We start from the raw sequence: 15,770 nt of genomic DNA on the forward strand, positions 1-15,770 counted from the left end.
AGTCAGCTCTTGCTGAAGCTTTTCAGTCTCGTCATCTGCTGCACAAGGTAAGGCACCACGAAAACTTCTGGATCTCGCAGACTTATTTTCATCTCATTTAGAGGTTCTCGTATGCTACTTTGAGAAATTTTCCTTTCCAATAGGAAGGAAGGTAGGTAGGAACGTCCTGGGGTTGTCCAGAGCTATCGCTTGCTAACTCGACCTGCTATCTCATTTAGTAAAACCCGGTTCAGGATTAGCGTCCCAAAACTAATCTGCTCCAGTTGTCTCTGTTTCCAGTTATCCCTTATCCACCGGGATTAGAGTAAGGCATATGTTTAAAGGTTTATTTTTACCTGCCATGCTTTTCCTCTCCACAGCCCAGATCAGTTCATGAAATCTGTATGAAACATAAAACCTAAATTGTCATCTCCTCTGCTTGTTAGACCACCATCATGAAGTTTGTGACTCTCGCTCTGGCCCTCCTGTTGGCTGTTGGTAAGTAACATTGTTCTGCAACGCAAATGATTTGAAATGAAAATATTCATACTTTTGGGAGATGTTTAAAAAAATCTTCATATACCTTGACACCTGTAGAGAGATAAACTCAATGTGCGTCAAGCGCGTCAGTTTCGGCAGAATCATTTTCCAACTGTGAACACGTCCCAATTCTATTTGTGCTGATCAGAAACTATGTTCTTTTCTTATGTAGCTGCCCAGGCAGCCCCTGCTGATATTTCTCCTCTTGACCATGCCCGCTCTGTGGTGGACATGGGTCTAACAAACATGAAAGAGAGCATCAAGAGGGCCCTGTCTCAGCTTGATAACACCGAATTTGCAGATGCAGGGTAAGACAATTCCACATGACTTTTAAAAAATTCCTTTCTGAGCGCATCCATTCTTACAAGGTTGTTTCTATTCAATATCCCAATTCAATGCTATTGTTAAAGCTCATGATTTGGTTTTCCTCCACCAGGAGAAAGATGAGTCAGCAGCTAGATGACGCTCATACACAGCTCAAAAACTTCCAGTCTCGAGTGAAACCCAACACTGACCAAGTGTTCGCCACCATGTCCGATCTCACCGCATCAACCCGCGCCACGATTCAGGCAGATATTGAGAAATTGAAAAAAGTGCTCCGCCCCCAAGAGGAACATCTTAAGGCGGTTGTGGATAGGCACATTGAGGAGTACCGGGCCCTGCTGGATCCCATTATCCAGGAACACCACCAGAGGCATGTCGCCGAGATGGAAGCTCTTAAGGCCAAGCTGGAACCAGTGATGGAAGAGCTGAAGACCAAAGTGGAAACAAATGTGGAGGAGACCAAAGCAGCCCTGATGCCCATTATCCAAACTGTGAACAATGCCGTCTCTGCGCGTGTGTCTCAGCTCCATGAAGAAAGCAAACCCTTCATCAATGAATACAGAGAGGAAATGGAGAAGACCATGGAGAGACTTAGAAACATGGATCCTGCAGCGCTTGAAGCTGTGAAGGCTAGGCTGGCAGAGAAAGCTGAGGTTGTGAAGGGTGCACTTGGACAGTTCTTCCATGAACTGATAGGCAGCGTCCAGGCGCTCTAAACCCTTTCTGCCTTGTTAACTAACATCTCCATAGACACATTCCAGCTTCCTCCATTTCCTCTCTCTTCGTATGGACTGGGTTGTGACAAAACGTCAAGCCCCCCACCACCGCTTCAACCCCTTGACCATTTAAGCAAAACCCTGTCAAATCCACTCTCCCCCTACATTGGACACACATCAACGATCCTCCATGACGAAATGCAGACATTTACAGATGCTTATTAGACACGCAAGAAAAACGCTGGTTTGCTGTTTGGAAAAAGTATCTGAACCATCTCATGGACTTCAAGTCTGTGTAATGATGTATGGTGACAACAGCAATAAACATCTGAGTGTTTATATTACATTGGTGATTGACTTCTTGTCTCATGTCTCCTCACTTGAAATTGATGCATTTAAAATATAATATGTATAGGTAGTCACCTCTGTTAAAGTTATGAAAAGCAAAGACTAACTATAAACTAAAGCTAACTCTAGGCCTCTTATTTTCAACCTCTTGAGTGAAGAGGTCAGAAGAGGTCACATGTTCACATTCAGTCCATCACTGCATCTTTAACCTCACACTCAAACAACCGACGACATAACCCAGACTCAGTTGAAAGCGTTCTTAACTTGGCTGTAGATATGTGCTCCCCAGAAACTGTCCAAACAGTATCTGCACCACTGTGTTTTTATTTTATTTAGATGTGTTTTTGAAGTGCTCCGAGCAGAGCCCATTTTTAAACACAGTGATGTTAGCTCTGCTGCATTCCGGGGTCTTCATTCAAGTTAAATGTCTGGGGCAGTCTGGGACAGATAGAGCGCCCCCTTCCGGAATTTCAAGTCTCAATACGAAAACATAGTATACAATGTAACAAATTGAACTTTTAAATGGCACTAACTTAGGGAAATGCATAAAAACACACCTGCATGGGTGCAAGATAGGGAGTTTCAGTGTCATGTTATGGATTTCAGATTATTATATTTTCCTTGCATTGCAACTCTCAACTGTCTTTTATGGCAAGTGTCTGGGGTTCAAAGATGCAACATCATTCACAAATCTACTGACTCGGCAATGGTACAAGCTAAAGGTTAAATCTCTCCCAAAGATTTCCGGTTTAGGAAGTACAGTGGCTGGGATTGTCACAGGAATTTCTAAATATTTGTGACTCCTTTTTTTGCCTTGTGTAAATTGTACTAAGCTATGTGGGTATAAATAAAGATACATTTTGTGATGATCTGCTTTTATTCTGTTGTCCACGCAATTCTGCTTTGATCAATGAAAGATCAACTTAGCACACATGGCTGGAACTGATCGGCAGTCACCTGCCGGAAGCAACAACCTACATCAGCAGGACGGCTCCAGACCTGCATGCCAGATCGTTCAGGATTATCCACTGGTAAATGCCCTCTGCTCGACTTTGGAAATACTGGACTTCGGAAGCATATTTTTGTTTGCCTCTTGTGCCTGAGTTCCTTTACTTTATTTAACCTGAGTTTTACCGAAACAAAAAGGCCAAACTAGTTTATGTTGCAGGGATCATAAGGGTACTGCACTGGATCTCATAAAAATACAGGGACACGGTTATTTCTTCTTCTTCCTTTTTCAGAATTTTCAACAGGGCTTGCCACGGCAAAGCAGCTTCCTCTATCTTGACCAATGTTGATCATCATCCCTAGTCAGTTAAAAATATCTGTATTGGCTTCTTAAAATATTAACAGGCACTCACTCTTTAAAAAACAGTTTCAACGGTTGCAGTGATAGCTGTCACTCTTCACAGTGCTCCTCTGTCAGTTGTTGAGTTACCTGTCCCTTACAAAAGATAAAAAGAGGTCTGATTTAAACTGTTTCAATGTCGCTTCCTCTCCAACTAATATAAGTTTGGAGCAAATGTATGATATATATAGACATGCATTTGAATAAAATGGGATCAGTCATTTTATTTTCTTAATTTTCCTGTGTTAATAGGATAATAGGTTTTCATGTCAACAATGACATGGATTAATACAAAGGCTCCAGAAAATATGGCCTGTTTAGGCATAGTGAATATCTGTGGTGCTCCCGGACACTGTGCTTAATGAGATGATGAATCATGGGTGCCAATTGGCCTATTGACATCCCGGAAACGTGTGCTTTATTAGGAAATAACAGTTGTTTCCCTGTTTGATCCCTCAGGCCAAAAGGCTTCAACACGGTCCCATAGCCGAGCCACATGAGGATAAAGAACAGAAGATCGGGTCTCACTATATCATAAATGAAGTGGCTTCAAGAGACACACTTTCAGAAACAAGCACCTAGCTTCCTTCTTGGTTTAAAAAAAATGTATTAAAAAGTATCATGTAATGAGCCGGGTGCTGAAACTGGCGATGAATAATAAAAGCGGTTTCTTCTCTCTTCGTCTTTCACCGCCTGTTAACTGTGGCCCGAGAAGAACGTTATTAATGTGTTACTGTTTGGCAGGCTTTAGGCTAAAAAGCAATCCGCATAGGGATTTTGAAGTCAGGGTTTGTGTTTGCTCAGATTTGGGGGGATACATTGAAGCGCAGCTGCGCTCTGCTCATGTCACTGGGACCATGACTATTGTTATGGATGAGACTTCATGGCGGTCCCTTGTGAGAGATGCTGGGTGTATAAAGCCTGGATGTTTTTGGACCCTAACAGTGACTCATGACACTCCGACGTACGTGGATGGGACTTAGTGAAGGAGCGACTTACAAAGAGGAAGAACATTTTTCATCTAGACCTTTAAAATCAGAAAGGCCATGGACGGTAAGTGATAATCTTTATACCGTGGTGATGGAAGGAAATATCTGATCATGATCTCTGTGATTCGAATTTCACTTTCAAAGGGAGCAGTGAGCCACCCCTGCCATGTTGCGTTGGTGGAATCCCGGTGTCGAGCATCAAGGTTCCCCAAGTCAGCGAGGTCCGGGTGCAGCTGGAAATGCAAACACTTTGGCAACAGTTTGATCAACTGGGCACAGAAATGATCGTCACTAAAGCTGGAAGGTAAAATTCTTTCTAAATAAGCAAAGCTTCTGTCTATGTCTGCCATCACAAAGAACCAGTTGTGTTTACACACAAGCTATTTTTCCTGGTTACATGGCCCTGTTTGGTGCAGCCCATCCGTTCCTCCATAAGGAATTTGAATTATATATTGAAATAAAGCCGAATTACTCCAGCTAAAATACAAAACTGTGAAATATTGAAATAGAGAATGGGACTACAACCACTCATACTCTAGAGCACATCTTTTTTTATCATCACTCAATCATGAAAAGAGAAATACTTTTTATTTTATGTTTATTTTTTTTCAGGAAAACTAATCTGATCCTGAAATGAAGCACCGTTTTCCTCTCATACACTATTTTAGATGAAGCTAATTTCCATTTCTGAACTATCTGTGTATCTTCTTGTATGCTCTTTGGATACCTCCCTCACTTTCATGTGAATGTGACATGAAGGAGGATGTTTCCAACATTCCAAGTGCGAATCTCCGGGATGGATCCTGCAGCCGAATACGTCCTTCTCATGGATTTCATCCCAGTTGATGATAAACGATACAGGTGTGATGCTTTTTATCCATATAAATTATGACCTCGACTGTTCTCTTCACACCAAAAACCTTTAGCATTTATTCATTGACAAATAATTAATTATCTATATTTTCAATGCAGCATACATTTCTATGACATTGATAGAGATACTTTTTGCTATATCAAAATGTATTATAGTAAGGATAATTTTATTTAGTATTTATTTAGTTGTTTAATGTTGTATTTCTGTTTATTAGCAGCCAACAAATAAAATTTAGAAAAATCAATTAAGAAAGAAAAATTGCACTTAACAGTAAATGAAGACATAAAAACAGCAATATAAATAATTCATTCTATTCTCTGACCCCAGCAAGGTATACACGTTTTATAAAAATCATTCCATTTTAATATTTAATACTAATATTTATTCAGTTTTGCCAAGTTACATGCACTGTTTTGCATGCAACATGACCCTCCTTTATTTTTGTTTCAGATATTCCTTTCACAGCTCATCGTGGTTGGTAGCAGGTCGAGCAGAGGTCGGAGCTCCAAGTCGGATGCACTTTCACCCCGACTCCCCGGCCCGAGGATCCCAATGGATGAAGCAGACTGTATCATTTGATACCCTGAAGCTCACCAACAACCTACTGGATGACAACGGACATGTGAGTGGACCATCTTGAGGCGTCGAAGGGGGCCTGGGGAGTGCTGCTGCAAAAAGAGTTATGCGCTGGTGTTTGTCTGTCTGCTACCAATATAACTTAAATGGTTAAACTAAATACAGACATTTTCTGAAAATGTTTTACAAGAAACAGATGATGCCATTTTAGGATGCCATCTTGGTTTTGTAGATTCTGAAGGGCCACTGCTCCCTCCAAACCCTTACACATTTGAACATCGCTGACTAGACTTTCTGCTCATAAATCTTTTTTGAGCCAGATGATTGTGAAAATGTGTTGGTAGCATTCACCAACATGCATGTCACAGAATCTAGATATCCACTGTCAGCGTAAAAGTCAGTTTTGTTGTGAGCTTACTGAGTGATATCTGAATCTTGCTGTCCAGATGATACTCAACTCGATGCATCGATACCAGCCTCGCTTCCATGTGGTTTACGCGGATCCATCCCCACACAGCCAGTTGAACGCATTCCGGAACTTCTGCACTTTCTCCTTCCCCGAGACCCGGTTTATGGCTGTCACTGCATATCAGAACCACCGTGTATGGAACTTAAATGGAAAAAAAACATATATATTACTTGTCCATACAATCAAAACTATAAACGTCTCCTTCCAGATTACCCAGCTAAAGATTGCGAGCAACCCATTTGCCAAAGGCTTCCGTACAGCAGACCACCAGGATTGGTGAGCGTCGCTCATGACACTTTGCAAAAGATGAATGTGATTACAAGTCGGTCCTGATAAAGCCCTTGTTTCACTGATAGCTAATCTCTGACCTTTGTGAACAAATAGGTTCTTACATGAATGGCTGTTGCCCTCATGCAGCACTAAACTTGCATGGATGTGTTTGCAGGGGTGACACTTCCAGGCCTTTAGCAGTGTGGAGCCCACCGGAAGGCAGAGATGAGTCTGTCACTGCTAAAGCTGCAGAAGAAAGAAACTGGGGCTCAAAGACAATAAGCAGTGAGTATAGCTTGTAAGGACTCTTTTTTTTCAGAGATGTTGCTCTGTACTTGTTTTTCTATGAAATGTTACACACCAAAAGCTGACCTTCTTCCTCTCCAGGTCAGGAAGACTTCATCCCGCCTCTGTTGGAGCAGTGCGAACTTTTCCACAATTCTAAAGTCTCAGCAGATCAAAGTTTAGAGCGAAAAGATGGGGAAAGTTTGCTTGTGTCTGAATGTTTACTCTCCTCACTCTCATCCTCCTGGGACTCTCAGAGGTCTTCTCATGAAAGTGGCAACCTGTCATGAAGATAAAATCTGTATTATGGTCAAAAACCTGTTCAGCTGATGACTTCTTTTACATTGCATTTGAGTGCCTTGGTTTGATTTTCAGTATTTTAACCTGTTTTTTTCTTATTAATATCTCATCATCAGATGCTGATAATGCCCAAAATTGTGTCTTTTGTTCCTCGCCCCATTTTCCATATTTCCTGAAAGTTTAATCCAAAATTATTTTGAGCACAGACAAACAAACACTGTGGAAGAAACATCCTCCATAGTAGAGGTAATATCTCATAACTATGAAAGGATTCCGGTGCCCTCTCTCAGTGTTTTCTACTTTTCTCTGGTCCTCAATTAAAACAAAACGTCAACAATGGGTCACTCACAATTGTGATCATTAAGGCAGGTTTGTGGTTCATCCTTTACTGGAGAGTTAATAGACAAGACTGGTTTTGGAAAAAATATAATCCATGCTGAAGAAAGGATAAATCTATTTGTAAGGTATATATATATAAAAAAAAAATACCATGTTGACAGTTCCTCATTACTTTAATCTCATCACCCTTGTGCTCATTTACTTCAATTTACTTTAACTAATAACCTTTTGTCCTCACTTTCTTGATGCTTCTATTTGGTATTTTCATAAATGACTATTCATAGCCAAATGTGTCATATTTAATGCATGAAAAGAATGGTCAACAGATATACGGTGTGTCATTATGTTTTTGCGTGCAGTGAAATAAAGGATATTTAACATGTCATAAGCAGCTCTGTATAATTCTAATGGAGAATTGATGTTTATAAAATTATAAAAATCTCAGGGTTGAAAGAAGCCTCCAGTTTAAAGACAAGCTCTTTCTGTTAGTTGATGGCTTGAATGGGTTACATTCCACACAGGGTGCAGGACTTAAACATGGCCCCATACTTTGATTAGTTGTGGCTAATTCTCTTAATGCGGCCTGATTAAGCGCATGAATTAATTAATTTAAATCTATTTAGTGTCAGTGATCTATCCTTCAACATTGTTCATTGACTCCATTTCTTTCCAAAGATGACTATAACGTCCGAGCAATTGAATTTCACGTTTTCATTGAGGACATCGACGCTTTTCAGGAAGATATTGCGTGTGGTGTATGTTTTTTTATTTTGAAAACCTACACCGGAAGTATCACCTCTATGTCCTGGAGTTTGACGGTGGTGATGCTCGCGGAGCACGGAGGGATGCAGCGGCGGGGTGGATGGAGGAGAAGGAGGAGGTGAAGGACTGGAAGTAGGGGACACGATGAACGGTTTTATTGACACTACGGACGCGGACGAAAGCCCGTCCGTCACCTTGTCAAGCCTGGACGGTTTTAGTCGTTTAAGATTAGGACGTTTGGCAGGAAATACGACGCGGGCCTGCGCTTGTGTTGACAGCCGCCTGTCATAACCTGCGGTCTGTGACACTGGGGGTCGCCTGGATTAAGTGCGGGATTGTTCGTCCTCATAGGCGGCTTTAAGACCGGTTCATTGTGTGTGACATTGTTATGTGTGATGCGCTGTGACAGTGGCCAAACGTTGGCTTCACCATGGTCGTAATTGTCACCGGAGCATCACCGGCGGATTCTCCTGCTGCAGACTAGATGCCGCGCTGATAACGACATTCCAAACTTACCCCCAAACCCGCCGTCGCTCCGTGTCAACATGGAGAAACTGTCACTTGTGTTTACATGGACGTTCTTGTGTTTGCTGAGCTCGAGTCAATCCGCTCCGGACGCCTCAGGCCCGCCATTAGCCATCCGCGTTCCTCTGCGGCAAGACGCGCGCGCAGAAAAACCGCTCCTGTCTCCTGCCGCGCTCGCGGGAAGCGAACGCGTGGGGAAGGTGCGCAGACGGAGGGGAGCAGCAGCGGGCCGCATCAGCTTCGTGGACATGATCGATAACCTACGTGGGAAGTCCGGGCAAGGATACTACGTGGAGATGGCTGTGGGCTTCCCGCCGCAGAAGGTAACGTTGTCACTCGAATCAGTGCGCCACAATTCAAAAATTATGATGATGATGATGATTATTGTTTTTGTTGTTGTTGTTATTAATAATAAGAAGAATAATGTTGACAGGCGATAGTTCAATATTTAAATTCCTTTTTCAATTATTTTTACGTCTGTTTTATTATCATTATAAATAATAATAATAATATAAGAATGAAACTGCACATGCAACTCAAATAAACAAAGTAAAAGTAAAGAGTAAGAAAGTAAACAAAGTAAAAGTATCAAAACTAAACACATCAGGTACTGTAATTTTAATAAACTTGTAAGTGGCAAGCCAGGTGAAAAATATTGTTGCATTGGTTCTCATGACATACATTTTAAATAAAAAGGAGAACCAGGAGAATTTATTTAGACATTATTTATTAGATATTTTAGTGATATCTGCAATTAAAAGATGAAGCAGTTTTTTGGTGCCCAAGCCTACAGCCACTTAAATGATATCCTTTGACTTTTGGATTTGTTTTGGGATGATTCTAATGGTCTGCTTAATCCAATCCTGCCATCTGTAATCTTTCTGTTAACCTATTTAATCATGAAGCTTTGCTTGAGGGGAACTTTTCATCAACAGATTCAGTACTGTGTATATGACCGAGAATTAATAACAGGCGTGTATTTAAAGAGGACATGACATGTAACACGAACTGACTAAATGGGGAGTAATTGAATGCATGAATGAGTTACCACAGTGTGTTGCATTAAAATACCCAGAGTTGCACAATACATGCATCATGACTGCTGCAATGACAGATGGCTTCCCTTCATTGGTGTGTGTGTGTGACAGAGCGAGAGAGACAGGACCGAGTGACAGAGTCTGATAATGGCACCATTAATTCTGTGGACTGAGCAGTGCCAGCTGGGTGCAGCTGTGTCGTCCAAGTTGGCACTGAGAGAGGAGGAAAGTGATGACTAGGACGAAAAAGGAGGAGATCGGAAATTGAGAAGGTGAATGAAAGAGGATGAAAGGGAGTGGAGTCGTAGGCTTGGAATTGAAGGGGAAAAAACAAGAGATTATGAAACAATTTTTGGAAGAATGTATAATTTGGTGTACGACTGAATATTGCAAAAATAAGTACCACAATACAAGGCATTCACTTGCTTGATACAATATTCGATTTTTCATGACTCCTTCTGTTGGTTTAAAGGATAGACATCACTAAGTGTAAATGTGTGGAGTTTTCATGTTCAACCAGTGTTTGTGTGGGCTCCGTACATGTTCTCTGGTTTCCTCCCCCGGTGGAAAATCTGAATCTAAAGATGTGTGTGTGTGTGACTTCCTGAGAAATGTTTGTTTAAATATAAGCCGTCAACAAAACACATCCATGCTTTCAGTGTTTACTTGGTTTTCAGTTTGAAGGTTAGGGTTAGAAAATAATGGAGATTACATTTTTTTTTTATTTTATCCACGAATGAATGAGTCACTGCTTCATTCACATCTTCTCTTTTAACTGACGATGCACAATCTGAGACGCACACTGGGCGAGAGGGGAGTGGGGAGGAAGAGGGTGGGCTAGGCAACCTGAGAGGAGCAGACGGTCGGCGTGGAGACGAGACAGTGAAGGACATTTAGGACGACGAGAAACAGTATTACACGCCAAGAAAGAAGAGAAACTGGAGAGATCCAAATTATCGGCAACTATAGCCAGGCTTTTGTTCCTGCCACGAAAGCCGAAGATAATGAACAACTCAATCTAGTTTTTAGATTTAGCTCAAGGAAGTATGTTTTTTTAAATGCATTATCAATGTCCTAAGTTGCGAACCAAACCCAAATAAGTTAACAGTCTTTTAATCTCATTTATTTCAAAGGTTATTAATGATGATCTTATGAAAATAAAAAGGCTACTATTCACTTTAAACTGAAGAAAAAGCAACACAACTTAAATTCAACTTGACATTACGTCATTAATGACAAATTACTACTTTTTTCCATTGAATGTATACTATGAAACTTTGAAATATTTGTTCATATAAATTGTATATTTTACACAGAATTATTATTCCAACCGTAATAAGTAACCAATAACCAGTAATTATCATGTAATTACAGAGATATAACCCTGAGCTTGAAGAAGGCATGTTTAATAATGCACTTTCCCCCCTTTCCTCACTAGCTCAACATCCTGGTTGACACTGGAAGCAGTAACTTTGCAGTTGGAGCCGCGTCTCATCCCTTTCTGCGCAGATATTACCACCGCTCCCTGTAAGTTGCAGTAGGTCAGGTTAACTGATCGCATGGTCCAATTTTTTCCCTCTGCTTCTTTGCAGCTCCACCTCTTACAGAGACCTTGGCAAGAGTGTGTATGTTCCGTACACTCAGGGTCGATGGGAAGGAGAGCTGGGTACAGACCTGGTTTCAGTTCCACACGGGCCTAACGCCACGCTGAGAGCCAACATCGCTTCTATCATCCAGTCAGATCGATTCTTTATCAATGGCTCTAACTGGGAGGGAATCCTTGGACTGGCATATGCAGATATTGCTCGGGTAAAGGCAGATAAATCCCTGTTTTTCAGTTTAGGAGGACAGTGATTGATGCTAGTGTGAAAAGAAAAAGCCGGTTGCATTCCAGTCAGCATCACTGGAAACTAATATAACTGATCTTACATCACCAAAATAAGCTAAAGAAAAATGCTTGATGATTCATAAGTGTCTTGTTAATAGTATTAATGGATATCCATCGTCTTCCAAGTTAGTTATTGATAGTTTGATGAATGTTTGATGATGAAAACACCTTCAGAATGATGCATATGGCATGAAAAAAAATGACGTTATCATTTAAAGTTTTGCTCAGGTCCCTCTTCATGGTGAACTATTGCCTTGCAACTTATGTATTTTAATTGTTACAGAAATTATTAAACACAGTTCAATGTGCAGAAGAAGTAGAGCTCAAACTAAAACTTGGGCCTAAATTGCTTCTAATATGTAAGAAAATGAGGAGGAAATAGGAACACGTGTAATTACACCGTGTGATTATATGGCTAAAATATGTTCTTTGACTGAATGTTATTTAAATGATCGATTCATTTTCTTAATATAAGTAACACATTTTGGGATTTCTTTTTCAGTGGTCCAACGCCTCTACGGGTAAAACGTGAATATAATTTAATGGCGCTTTATTGGGAAGTATTTTTCCAATATTTATTTATTTTAAGGGACTTTCACTTTGACCTCCTGAGGGCCACACAAACACATGCAAAAGTGGCACACGTGGCCCCACATCTTTAATGGAGTTCATACACTGCACCACAAGGATAATGCATTATATTATGCCTTAACTCTTGTCAATTCGAATGTGCTGTGTACTGTACTGCATTACCTAATATTCTGCTGTGTAAAATGTATTATTTCCTCATGATTCCAGGTTACATTACACAAGATTGTTTTGTAAAAGTTGTTTTTTTATTTCCTCCCTCTAGCCCGATGAGTCATTGGAGCCTTTCTTCGATTCTCTGGTTCGTCAGACATCCGTCCCCAATCTCTTCTCCCTCCAGTTGTGTGGTGCTGGGTTCACCCAAAATTACTCGCTGGGCAGCTCCACAGTTGGTGGCAGCATGGTGAGTCACAGAAAATGATCCATCGCTCGTGCCCCTTTATTTCGCTTTACAATGTACACTGATCGAGCAGATCATTGGAGGAGTGGACCCGTCGCTGTATGTGGGGGAGCTGTGGTACACCCCCATCCGCAGAGAGTGGTACTATGAGGTCATCATCGTGCGGATCGAGGTGAATGGACAGGACCTTAACATGGACTGTAAAGAGGTGAGTATGAATGGATTAATGTGGAGGAATGTTTCATTGTCGGTGGGCTTCTAAAACCAGATGGATTAATGATGCAATATGATATTAACAAAATTGATAGCTAGATGTTCATAGAATATTTTAGTGCATTATTACAGGCACTCAATTTTGCTCACATCTGCCGAAAATACCTTGTCAATATTAGCTGAGTCATGCGTTTCTATATTAATATTGTATTTGGTTACATGCTGGCTGAGTGGTTCTCTTCTTCTTCTTTTCTGGGATATTTTTTTTTCAGTCAAGTACCATCTGACAAATATGAAATTTTAAAAAAGAACATAAACTCAACACGGTGCAGTTTATAGAACTACTTATTTACTAACACAGGTACATAAAGCACATTTTCATATTTAATGAAATAACTAATAAACTTAACAACAAACACAAATTCTTAAAATTATGGATGTAAATATTTCAACTCACTGTTAGATCATGTGTTATTCTACAAAGTGTTTGTCTCCAAAAACAGATTTTTACATTTAACATTCTCGAGTCAGATATCAAACTAAGGTTTGTCGAGTATCTCTATGCAGTGGTATTATCCTCACTGATGTTAACCAACTGGCCTTCACCATGTGATTGTTTGCTTTGTCTTGACAGTACAACTATGATAAAAGCATAGTGGACAGTGGAACCACCAATCTGCGACTGCCGAGAAAAGTGTTTCAGGCTGCAGTCAAAGCCATCGAGGCTGCTTCCTCAGTAAGAGCATGTTTGTGGAACAATAAATAAAGGTTTGCTTATAAAAGCCAAATGAGATAGTACCTCAGTTACTAACAGTTTTCTTGTATGAGCTTGAAAGCATAGACGTTGCTTTATGCGTATGTGCATCTATAAAGAGTGGACAATAACTATTGTATCATTATAGTTAGAATAATTATTATTACTATAATATAAAAGTGATTGTACATCATATCATTATATTAATGATATAATGTCATTATTTGTTGTAAAAAATATATTATATTAATAATAATAAAGCAAGCAAAGAAGTTCAAGAGTATTTTTAACCCTGTTTTTCAGACCGAACAGTTTCCCTCTGGGTTCTGGCTCGGGGAACAGCTGGTTTGCTGGCAGGCGGGCACGACGCCCTGGCACATCTTCCCAGTCATCTCTCTCTACTTGATGAGTGAAAATCGTAACCAGTCTTTCAGAATCTCCATCCTGCCCCAGGTAATAACGCTTGTCACAGCAACAACATGTTAGATTAGATGACACGTGTGGAAACTGGAATACGACACGATACGGTTTGTACCAAGACATGCACATGCAGATGCACATGCAGAACAACCCTCTCCATGTTTTACTTTAGCACGTCACTATTCTGCGTTCACTGTGTCTTCAGCAATACCTGCGTCCAGTGGAAGATGTAGCCTCCGCACAGGAAGACTGCTACAAGTTTGCTGTGTCTCAGTCGAGCACCGGAACTGTGATGGGGGCTGTAATCATGGAGGGCTTCTATGTGGTCTTTGACCGCGAGAAGAAGCGGATCGGCTTTGCTGTCAGCACGTGTCATGGTAAGTTAGACAGAGTGTGATGTGGTTTTAAACATCCCACATAGCAAAGAAATGCACTTTAGTTTAGTGAAAGTATTTTCCCATCAAAAAAAAGATCTGTTGTGGCTCAAAATGCAAGGAAATCATTGCATTGCCAATATCGGTATAAGAAAACGGAAAAGAGAAACATGTCATAAGGATTTTGAACTGTTCACATGCTTTTATGTTGATTGGCTAACTATTTTTTTTCAGTCCATGATAAGTTTCGCACAGCATCTGTGGAGGGTCCGTTCCATGGCGTGGACTTGGAAGACTGTGGCTACAACATACCCCAGACGGACGAGTCCACTCTGATGACCATAGCCTACATCATGGCGGGGATCTGTGCCCTCTTCATGCTGCCGCTGTGCCTCATGGTTTGTCAGTGGCGCTTTGCACGCTGCCTTCACCCACTACGAGACTTCGACGATGACATATCACTACTCAAGTGACCAAACCAACCGTGGTCACAAGGATCTACACCTGAACTTCAGGACCATTAAACACAGGCTTGATGATGAAATGCGGTGGTGCTTTAAAGAATGTTATGAAAAAGAACCGAACGCATAGGATAAAGACGGGAGATCATTGACTCTCGATGAGGATTGCGGGAGCCGATATAAAAGAGTGTCAGTTGCAGCTCTTCCTCTTTGCTGCAGGTGCAGACCAGCATTCCTGAGGAGAGCAGTTGTGCTTATGAAATAATGTACATAAACCACAAAGATGTCTTTAAACTTTTCCCTGCTCAACACAGAGTAACTAACCGATCAATTGGATGTTCAGTATAAGACAGTAATCATCCAGGATGTTTGTGGTTCGATTATGATGTGAAGGTTCACAGGTCTGTTGCTTGTGAGTGAATGAGGTACATTTTATTGTGCAAGCATGCCAGTTTCTGTATAGCTGTACTGTAAGTAAAGAGAGCTGGAAGATAAACTGAAATATAAGGGATTTTACTTAACATATATAGCGATAGATTATTTTACAAATACCACCAAAGACTTCAAGCAATGCAATTCAAACACACATGAAGCGCTGCGTACTGACACTGAAAGTCACTGGTCATTTTTTCCCCATCAATTTTACAGGATCCATGATCGCACACATGGCAAATATGTTGCTCAGTCATCCATGACTAACACGTCATGGACGTCACACTTAAACAAATCTTATAGGGCTTCTCACAAAGGCACTGACACACTATAAAGCCATGTTTTTATGCATTTATGCTTGGACGAGGACACCAGCCTGGATTATGATTTCCTCTGAAGACACAATGTACAATGGAAGAGTTCGACTTGCGACCGAGTGAGCTGTAAATATGAAAACTGTATATTTATCTGTCAGATGTTGGCAGTATTGTTCATCAAATAAACTACTTGTCTTAACTGTTACACATAAATGGATTCCTTCTTTCATCCTGGCTCTTGA

At 40.8% G+C, this 15,770-nt stretch overlaps 3 protein-coding genes across 3 annotated transcripts; all 3 read left to right on the forward strand.

The window, feature by feature from the left end:
- Positions 1 to 310: 310 nt before the first annotated feature.
- Positions 311 to 1,903, forward strand: apoa1b (apolipoprotein A-Ib). Its single transcript, XM_053873770.1, has 3 exons — positions 311 to 477; positions 692 to 827; positions 956 to 1,903. The coding sequence occupies exons 1-3, from the start codon at positions 435 to 437 to the stop codon at positions 1,557 to 1,559; spliced, it is 783 nt and encodes a 260-aa protein (XP_053729745.1). The 5' UTR covers positions 311 to 434; the 3' UTR covers positions 1,560 to 1,903.
- A 2,398-nt stretch (positions 1,904 to 4,301) lies between these two features.
- LOC128763417 (T-box transcription factor TBX1) lies at positions 4,302 to 6,443 on the forward strand. Its single transcript, XM_053872199.1, has 6 exons — positions 4,302 to 4,308; positions 4,389 to 4,548; positions 5,004 to 5,105; positions 5,569 to 5,740; positions 6,141 to 6,296; positions 6,372 to 6,443. Exons 1-6 carry the CDS (start codon positions 4,302 to 4,304, stop codon positions 6,441 to 6,443), a joined length of 669 nt encoding a protein of 222 aa, XP_053728174.1.
- Positions 6,444 to 8,181: 1,738 nt separating this feature from the next.
- bace1 (beta-secretase 1) lies at positions 8,182 to 15,757 on the forward strand. The gene is made up of 9 exons (XM_053872893.1): positions 8,182 to 8,967; positions 11,120 to 11,208; positions 11,274 to 11,490; positions 12,423 to 12,560; positions 12,631 to 12,765; positions 13,405 to 13,506; positions 13,828 to 13,977; positions 14,150 to 14,321; positions 14,553 to 15,757. Exons 1-9 carry the CDS (start codon positions 8,665 to 8,667, stop codon positions 14,789 to 14,791), a joined length of 1,545 nt encoding a protein of 514 aa, XP_053728868.1. The 5' UTR covers positions 8,182 to 8,664; the 3' UTR covers positions 14,792 to 15,757.
- The last annotated feature ends 13 nt before the right edge of the window (positions 15,758 to 15,770 follow it).

Source organism: Synchiropus splendidus, chromosome 8 (genome assembly GCF_027744825.2).
Source record: "Synchiropus splendidus isolate RoL2022-P1 chromosome 8, RoL_Sspl_1.0, whole genome shotgun sequence".
Lineage (NCBI taxonomy): Eukaryota > Metazoa > Chordata > Actinopteri > Syngnathiformes > Callionymidae > Synchiropus > Synchiropus splendidus.

What these genes read in the sequence shown, in the direction of transcription:
- apoa1b (XM_053873770.1), top strand. Translation starts at nt 435, where the DNA reads ATGAAGTTTGTGACTCTCGCTCTGGCCCTCCTGTTGGCTGTTG. An exon ending in GGCCCTCCTGTTGGCTGTTG is followed by an intron (nt 478 to 691) that starts GTAAGTAACATT and finishes TTTCTTATGTAG; the next exon opens with CTGCCCAGGCAGCCCCTGCT. An exon ending in ACCGAATTTGCAGATGCAGG is followed by an intron (nt 828 to 955) that starts GTAAGACAATTC and finishes TTCCTCCACCAG; the next exon opens with GAGAAAGATGAGTCAGCAGC.
- LOC128763417 (XM_053872199.1), top strand. An exon ending in TACTGGATGACAACGGACAT is followed by an intron (nt 5,741 to 6,140) that starts GTGAGTGGACCA and finishes CTTGCTGTCCAG; the next exon opens with ATGATACTCAACTCGATGCA. An exon ending in CTGCATATCAGAACCACCGT is followed by an intron (nt 6,297 to 6,371) that starts GTATGGAACTTA and finishes GTCTCCTTCCAG; the next exon opens with ATTACCCAGCTAAAGATTGC.
- bace1 (XM_053872893.1), top strand. Translation starts at nt 8,665, where the DNA reads ATGGAGAAACTGTCACTTGTGTTTACATGGACGTTCTTGTGTTTGCTG. An exon ending in TGGGCTTCCCGCCGCAGAAG is followed by an intron (nt 8,968 to 11,119) that starts GTAACGTTGTCA and finishes TTTCCTCACTAG; the next exon opens with CTCAACATCCTGGTTGACAC. An exon ending in GAATCTCCATCCTGCCCCAG is followed by an intron (nt 13,978 to 14,149) that starts GTAATAACGCTT and finishes CTGTGTCTTCAG; the next exon opens with CAATACCTGCGTCCAGTGGA.